General features: G+C 39.3%; 1 protein-coding gene across 1 annotated transcript; it reads left to right on the top strand.

Annotated features, from left to right (window-relative positions):
• Positions 1-2190: 2190 nt before the first annotated feature.
• LOC120463201 (somatostatin receptor 5) lies at positions 2191-9173 on the top strand. The gene is made up of 2 exons (XM_089129173.1): positions 2191-3316; positions 7995-9173. The coding sequence occupies exons 1-2, from the start codon at positions 2225-2227 to the stop codon at positions 8073-8075; spliced, it is 1173 nt and encodes a 390-aa protein (XP_088985299.1). The 5' UTR covers positions 2191-2224; the 3' UTR covers positions 8076-9173.
• The last annotated feature ends 18 nt before the right edge of the window (positions 9174-9191 follow it).

Genomic DNA, 9191 nt, shown 5'->3' with positions numbered 1-9191 from the left:
GTGTTTTTTTTTTATTTTGGGGGTATTTTTTAATTTATTTACTTCAAAAAGTACCATATTTTCTATGTAAATTATGCTTATTTTTGTTTATTTTTTTTAACTACATTAAAATATCATTCCAATAAGTTCTTAGAGCTAAAACCTAAAGATGAAGCGACTTTGCTGTCATTTGGCTTATTTTAGACTGCTCTAAATTACAGTTTTTCCCATTCATTTCTATGGGTGCCCATTTTTGACCCAAATACAAGATTAAGGAGTTTTTTTTCACCCACTTAACATTGTAGAATTGAGTCAAAAATAAATTGTGTGTGTTCAGGAGGCAAATTTAGGAAAAGTAGCCAAGTCTTGCACCGCTCAGATCAAGGGAAGTATTTTTTTTAAAAATAAATCAAAATTATTTTGCCCACATTTGTCCAGAATACGGTGTTGTGATTGATGAAGACACATGGATTACATGGACTATAGGTCAGTGAAGATGTATATATATATATATATATATATATATATATATATATAGTGTATATATATATATATATATATATATACACACACACACAGAGACAAAGACACATTGGTTTCATGTTTTCATGTGTTATGGGGACTTTCCATTGACAGAATGACTTTTATACTGTACAAACAATATCTTCTCCCCCTTACCCATAAACCTACCCATCACAGATAACTTTCTGCATTTTAAAATTTTCACAAATCATCATTTAATCTGATTTATAAGCGTTTTTTCTCATGGGAACCAAAAAAATGTTTCTACAAGGCAAGGATTTTGGATATATTACCATCTTTGTGGGAACATTTTTTACCCATAATGAATACACACACATCACAATTTTATGCGTTTCTTGGTTCATGTGTAACCTCAGTCATGCTAATTCAGATTAACACAGTTGGTTTTAAATTAATCTTGTTTATTTTAGTTCAGGACTCTATAGTCCAAGTGCAAGTAGTCTGTATTTAATCTTTCAGAAAGTATTTTTTTGAGGGTACGTTTACACAAGAATTATTTACTAAAAACACATTTAAAAAAGTTTTTTTTCCTTTGCGTTTTTTTCGCATAAAGATGATAACATTGTTAACACGGATTTGCGAAAATGACAAAAAATGCTGTATTCTGCAATACAGCAGATGCATGTTTTTTTAACAATACGACACAAATTAATTGAAAAAAAAAAACAAAAAACGAGCCTTTGCCAGTTCTTGTCCTAGCCCATGTGTGGGTTTGTGTGGGGAACAATAAGGCAGTTTTACATTTCCAGTGTTTTACAAATAAAAGTTCCTATATAGAAGATGTTTATTCTCTAGAACTTTCGAAAACCTCATCATACACTCTCAGAAAAAAAGGTACAAAAGCTGTCACTGGGGCTGTACCTTTTCAAAAAGTAAACTTTTGTCAATTTTAGGTGTTAATATATACATTTTAGGTGCTAATATGTCCATTTTAAGTGTTAATATGCACATTTTAGGTGCTAATATGTACATTTTAGGTGTTAAGTACATTTTAGGTACTAATATGTAAATTTTAGGTGTTAATTTGTACATTTTAGGTGCTAATATGTCCATTTTAAGTGTTAATATGCACATTTTAGGTGCTAATATGTCCATTTCATGAGCTAATATGTCCATTTTAGGTGGTAATATGTACATTTTAGGTGTTAAGTACATTTTAGGTACTAATAGGTACATTTTAAGTGTTAATATGTACATTTTAGGTGCTAATATGTCCATTTTAGGTCCTAATATGTACATTTTAAGTGGTAATATGTACATTTTAAGTGTTAATATGTACATTTTAGGTGCTAATATGTCCATTTCATGAGCTAATATGTCCATTTTAGGTGCTAATATGTCCATTTTAGGTCCTAATATCTACATTTTAAGTGCTAATATGTCCATTTCATGAGCTAATATGTCAATTTTAGGTGTTAATCTGTCCATTTTAGGTGCTAATGTGTACCACTAAGGTACCAATATGCAGCCTTTGGGTACAAAAGTGTACCTTTTGAAAAGGTACAGCCCCAGTGACAGCTTTTGTACCTTTTTTTCTGAGAGTGTATGCTGAACTTAAAAACCCCAAACAATCAAAACAAATAAACATTGAGGAGCCTTTTAATAGTGAAAGAGTTTAGTTTTACAGTTTTAATGTTGTGCATTTGAGATAATTATTGTCTTGTTTTAGCCCTTCAGTGACGTTCCTTTGCCAGTGCTAAATATGGCAACCCTGGGGTCCATGTGCAACACGTCAATCCTGAACTACGCCAACCAGTCCGATGACATCACCAATATTTCCCATCACCTGAACGAAAGCTCGCAGGCCGACGAAAACAGCACGGAGGTCCTGGCCGTGATATACCTCGTCGTGTTCGTCGTGGGTCTGACGGGAAACTCCCTGGCCATTTTCGTGGTCCTGCGCTACACCAAAATGAAGACGGTCACCAACATGTACATCTTGAACCTGGCAGTGGCCGACGAGCTGTACATCCTGGGACTGCCATTCCTCACCGCCCACAACGTGCTCACCTACTGGCCGTTCGGAAACTTCCTCTGCCGTATCCTCATGTGGGCGGACTCCATCAGTCAGTTCACCAGCACATTCTGCCTGACAGTAATGAGCATTGATCGCTACATGGCTGTGGTGCATCCTATCCGCAGCGCGCGGTGGAGGCGACCCAGTGTTGCCAAGGTGATAAATAGCATGGTATGGGCGCTGTCCTGTCTGCTGACACTGCCAGTCATCATTTACTGTGACGTTCAGCCGGAGCTCAACACCTGCAACCTGAGCTGGCCCGAACCGCATGACGTGTGGTCGACCGCCTTCATCCTCTACACCGCCATCCTGGGCTTCTTCTGCCCGCTGATGGTCATCTGCCTGTGTTACCTGCTCATCGTGATCAAGGTGAAGTCGGCCGGGGCGCGGGCCGGACTCTCCAAGCGCCGCAGGTCCGAGAAGAAGGTGACGAGGATGGTCGTGATCATCGTGGTGGTGTTCGTGCTCTGCTGGCTGCCGTTTTTCATCCTCAACATCATCAACGTGGTCAGCACGCTGCCGGAGAACGGCGTGGTCACCGGCGTCTACTTCCTCACAGTCATCCTGACCTATGTCAACAGCTGCGCCAATCCGCTGCTCTACGGCTTTCTGTCGGACAACTTCAAGAGGAGCTTCCAGAAAGTGCTGTGCATCCACAGGGTCAACGGGGTCAGCGACGCGCTCCCTAGCCGCGCACGCCTGAGCGTCAACCATCACAATCAGCCATTCATCCCTCCGAGGAGCTTCGACCCAAACGAACACGTCCAGAGCTATCAAGTAAGCTCCTTTCATATTCACAGTGTGTTATCGTTATTGTGTTTCTAAAACACCCAAGCCCTGTTTACACCAGTCGTTCACTTTAAAAAAAACTTTTGCTGATAATTTACTCACCCCCGTGTCATCCAAGATGTCCATGTCTTTCTTTCCTCAGTCGAAAAGAAATTAAGGTTTTTGATGAAAACATTCCAGGATTTTTCTCCATATAATGGACTTCAATGGGAACCAAACGGTTCAAGGTCCAAAAGACAGTTTCAGTGCAAACTGTTCAAAGGGCTTTAAATGATTCCAGATGATGAATAAGGGTCTTATCAAGTGAAACGATCGCTCATTTAATAAATAAATAACAAAGTTTAAGTTGTAAGCACAAATGGTCTCCTTGCTAGATAAGACCCTTATTCATCGTCTGGTGTCGTTTAAAGCTGCACTGAAACTCTCATTTGGACCTTGAAACAAGGTCAAAAGTCTTAGACCCCATTTACACCTGTATTTATCCGATCGATGAAAACGCTACTTAATACCAAGTGTAAACAGGGCCAGAAACGCCTTCTTAGCTCACATAACATTGCTAACAACAATAGACGTTCATGTATCATGTATTATTGTGAACTAAATCTTTTTTGTTAATTGAGGTAAAGCTATAAAGTCTGGAAACACTTTCAGCAACGTCAAATTGACTACATCTGACAGTGGAAAAAAAAGTAAAAGTATAATCTAACATGAATGTTTCATATATTTATTCACATCTTGTGGATTTAGTCATTTACAATCTGTAACGAGGTTCGTTATTAAAGGAGTCGTTCACTTTTGAAAAAACTTTTGCTGATAATTTACTCACCCCCATGTCATCCAAGATGTCCATGTCTTTCTTTCCTCAGTCGAAAAGAAATTAAGGCTTTTGATGAAAACATTCCAGGATTTTCTCTATATAATGGACTTCAATGGGAACCAAATTGAAGCCACAGTTAATAACAGTTTCAGATGCAGCTTCAAATGTCTTTAAACGACACCAGACGATTAATAAGGGTCTTATCATACGAAACGATCGGTTATTTCAAAACTTATTCCAAAAATGTAACTTTTCTAAGGACAAATGCTAGCCTTGCTCTATTCTGTGAGGCGCGTTTGTAACGTCACGTAATACGTAATTACGCTCAAAAGGTCACGGGCGACATAGTTGAACGCATAGGTTGAACGTGCAAACTAACTCAAACGCTGTTTACAAAAAAAAGGAATCAAAAGGTAAAACAACGATGTCGGACGATTTTGATTCTGTACTTCCGGCTACGTCGCCCGTGACCTTTTGAGCGTAATTACGTATTACGTGACGTTACAAACGCACCTCACAGAATAGAGCAAGGCTAGCATTTGTCCTTAGAAAAGTTACATTTTTGGAATAAGTTTTGAAATAACCGATCGTTTCGCATGATAAGACCCTTATTCATCGTCTGGTGTCGTTTAAAGACATTTGAAGCTGCATCTGAAACTGTTATTAACTGTCTTTTGGACCTTGGACCGTCTGGTTCCCATTGAAGTCCATTATATGGAGAAAAATCCTGGAATGTTTTCATCAAAAACCTTAATTTCTTTTCGACTGAGGAAAGAAAGACATGGACATCTTGGATGACATGGGGGTGAGTAAATTATCAGCAAAAGTTTTTTCAAAAGTGAACTAATCCTTTAAGGGAAGGAGGCGAGAACCAGCAAACGTTCAACGTAAACTTGAATCCAAAAATGAGTAAACAACGAAAACGAAAGTAAAGCGTCAGCCTCTCACTTCATTCCCATGGCTCTCGGCCTTGCTCTTCTAGCTACACAATCATTGCAATTATTCAGTTTCTCTAAGGCCTTCATTTTATCGCTCATTAGTGATAGCAGTGTGAGTAAAGAGGGAAGGCTGTCTCATTGATGACGGTCATAAACGTCAGGCTTATCAGAGCAAACAGCAGAGAGTAGAACATCACTAAATCTTCTCGAATCACACAGGTCTGACCCATCACACCTTCAGTCATCAGATTATGAAACAATATCCCCAAAGTGATTCAGAACCATGAACACAAAACAGCCAGGTACTGTTTCTTTTCTCACGCAGCACCAACATTCCAAACATTCTATTTACGATCCATTTAGAATTTTTGTAAAACGTGGAAGCTGGAATCTTTGTGTGTTGGGGCCTTAATAAACAATAAATCTGTTAAATGGTCACTATTGCATTTTGGACCCTATACAACTCCCCTGGTTGTTCTGCAAGTAAAAGTAGATCTTAAAGGGATAGTTCACTTTGAAATAAATTTTTGGTATGTTTTATCTTACCTCAAGGGCATCCAAGATGTAGGTGTCTTTGTTTCCACAGTATTTTCAATTTTTATTTTTTAGGTCAAACCGTTCTTGTCTTTCAGTCATATAATGGAGGTGTATGGTCACCACCTCAAAGATCACGCACAGACAAGTCCAAATTAAACATGATGTAATGACTCGTAAATGTAAAGCCTAAGACACGAAACGAGCGCTTTGTGTGAGAAAACCAACAGTATTTATATAGTTTTACCTCTTGTAATCACAGCCACGTCCAAGTGATCTGAGGGCGCCGGCGCAAGCGCCGGAAGTGATCTCTCATGCGTAGGGTTGGGTATCGTTTGAATTTGAACGATTCTGATTCCGATTCCTTGTTTCGATTCCGGTTCCTAACGATTCTCGATTCCGATTCTTTTAAAAGGCAGGGTCAAAAAAGTTTAGCTAACCTTGCTAACCAACGGCCTTTCTGAAGGAAATACTCCTTCTGTAAAAATACTCCTTTTGTCACAAATTTAGCATTTTGCCGAGATTTCGTTATTTTTAGAAAAGTGAAGCCACAGTTTGGACTGCCGACGTAAGCTACTCATGTTCGACTCGCGCGGTTATGCCAATTTCGTTATTTTTAGAAAAGTGAAGCCACAGTTTGGACTGCCGACATAAGCTACTCATGTTCGACTCGCGCGGTTATGCCAATTTCGTTATTTTTAGAAAAGTGAAGCCACAGTTTAGACTGCCGACGTAAGCTACTCGTGTTCGACTCGCGCGGTTATGCCGATTTCGTTATTTTTAGAAAAGTGAAGCCACAGTTTAGACTGCCGACGTAAGCTACTCATGTTCGACTCGCGCGGTTATGCCAATTTCGTTATTTTTAGAAAAGTGAAGCCACAGTTTGGACTGCCGACGTAAACTACTCATGTTCGACTCGCGCGGTTATGCCGATTTCGTTATTTTTAGAAAAGTGAAGCCACAGTTTGGACTGCCGACGTAAGCAACTCATGTTCGACTCGCGCGGTTATGCCGATTTCGTTATTTTTAGAAAAGTGAAGCCACAGTTTAGACTGCCGACGTAAGCTACTCATGTTCGACTCGCGCGGTTATGCCAATTTCGTTATTTTTAGAAAAGTGAAGCCACAGTTTGGACTGCCGACGTAAACTACTCATGTTCGACTCGCGCGGTTATGCCGATTTCGTTATTTTTAGAAAAGTGAAGCCACAGTTTGGACTGCCGACGTAAGCTACTCATGTTCGACTCGCGCGGTTATGCCGATTTCGTTATTTTTAGAAAAGTGAAGCCACAGTTTGGACTGCCGACGTAAACTACTCATGTTGGACTCGCACGGTTATGCCGATTTCGTTATTTTTAGAAAAGTGAAGCCACAGTTTGGACTGCCGACGTAAGCAACTCATGTTCGACTCACGCGGTTATGCCGATTTCGTTATTTTTAGAAAAGTGAAGCCACAGTTTGGACTGCCGACGTAAGCAACTCATGTTCGACTCACGCGGTTATGCCGATTTCATTATTTTTAGAAAAGTGAAGCCACAGTTTGGACCGCCGACGTAAGCTACTCATGTTCGACTCGCGCGGTTATGCCAACACTTCCGGTAGACGCTTCTTCATTGGTGTTGTTCAGCGGTTTCTTCTTCCGCTCAGTGGACTGTGAATATCGAAATTAGGAAATCGAAATTTTAACTTTTGAACGATTCCGGGAAAAACGAAAAGTTAGTCTCGGTTCCAATCGATACTCGATTCTCGATACCCAACCCTACTCATGCGGTTGCGAAAAAAATTAAACGTTGTCTGTTGATACATTGAAATTGTCTTCTATTGTGATTTCCTGTGTATCTAAATGTTTAGATCTTCGCAAAACTTCCGAAATCTCTATGTACACGCGCAAAAGATCACTTCCGCCGCTTGCGCAGACCGAAACGCCCACGACCTCAGATCACTTGGACGTGGCTGTGATTACAAGAGGTAAAAACGATATTAATACTGTTGGTTTTCTCACACAAACCGCTCGTTTCGTGTCTTAGTCCATCAATGTGTACTTACATTTACGAGTCATTAAATCATGTTTAATTTGGACTTCTCTGTGCATGCTCTTTGAGGTGGTGACCATAGACCTCCATTATATGACTGACAGAAAAGAACGGTTTGACCTAAAAATATCAAAATTGAAAATACTGCGGAAACAAAGACACCAACATCTTGGATGCCCTTGAGGTACGATAAAACCTATCAAAAATTAATTTCAAAGTGAACTTTCCCTTTAAGGAAAACAAATTCTCAGATTACATCTGAGCTGCACTTGAAGAATACAATTCGTTTTATTCCTCCCATTGTTCTTGCCTTCTGAAATTCTACACCTACCTTTTCCTTTTCAGTCCATTGGTTTGGAGGCCGACCCCTGTGCCAAAACTGAAATCCAGCGACCCGGACCACTTGTGATGAGCCAGTCCATTTAAAAGTCCTGTGGCAGGAAAGTTGGACAGATTTTACACACATAAATGCAACTGTTCTGTTCAAGTATGCCGTCTAAGTGAAGTCATTCCTGCAAACAAACACTCCCTAGTGCACAAACACGACGTGTTGCCATATTAATATAAATCTTCTGTGAGAAGAAGTCAGTGATGTTATATGTGACTGTAAAAATCAGTGATGTTATACTGTGTGTGACTGTAAATATGTATTATAATGACAAACGGCTCATCGTTTTGTTCAGCATGACTGAATGAAACTGGGAATCAGTTCGTCCACGACCTTTGGACCAATTTGGACGTTTTAAGAGAGGAAGTGCCTTCTGCTGTTACATTTTGATGGATCATTGATCATTTGGTGGCGGTTCTCTCAAAAAAAGCTATCTTGGTGGATTTTCACCCTTAAAGTAGAGTGATACCCAGACTTACATTTCATATGAATTTGGTTGGAAATACCATAGCTTATTTATTAAAGTCTTTAGACAAAGCTATTTATGATGGATGTAGAAGTTCAATAGTTGGAGAAAAAATGCCCCAAACGTCCTGCAGAGACAGAAATCGAAATGTTTTTCTTTAATCTGGGTGGAAAAAGTATACCTCTTTTATGCAACCTTAGTGTTGACTTTGTTTGTCTCATTGCTAATAAACCTGAGCTACAGAGTTACAATCCGTTTCAAATGCAACCATGGGCATCTTATAATATTCTCTCATAACTTGTGTGTAATTCTAGTAAAAGACATGGATATCTGATTATTATGTGCTGTATATTGTAAACAATCTGGCTTATTTGTATAATCCTGTCGGGCACATAAACAGTTGCTTACCTTCAAAAATAAGGAGGATTGAAAAAATGCAGACAGATTTTATTTAAATTTCTGATTTCATTTTTTGTTTCCAGGGCCAAAAGATCAGCTGATTTTTCTGTACTTTATTAGCTTTAGATTTACAGAGAGTGTACACATTAATAGACACTTTCGTAGGTCATTTTAGCCAATTTTCAACTATATCCCCCGGGCTGGTACAATGGTGGAAACAAAAAAACAGACATGCAGAGGTCAGAATACTTAGAATAAAATGTTAAATGGATGAGACGGTCAACATTCA

Source organism: Pimephales promelas, chromosome 3 (genome assembly GCF_988280905.1).
Source record: "Pimephales promelas chromosome 3, fPimPro1.hap1.1, whole genome shotgun sequence".
Lineage (NCBI taxonomy): Eukaryota > Metazoa > Chordata > Actinopteri > Cypriniformes > Leuciscidae > Pimephales > Pimephales promelas.
The sequence above is the reverse complement of the archived record's forward strand: the minus strand, read 5'-3'. Positions and strand labels throughout refer to the sequence as shown.

Excerpts from the sequence above, each read along its gene's own strand:
- LOC120463201 (XM_089129173.1), top strand. The coding sequence starts at position 2,225 with ATGGCAACCCTGGGGTCCATGTGCAACACGTCAATCCTGAACTACGCC. Across the intron at positions 3,317-7,994 it reads AACACGTCCAGAGCTATCAA|TCCATTGGTTTGGAGGCCGA; the intron begins GTAAGCTCCTTT and ends TTTCCTTTTCAG.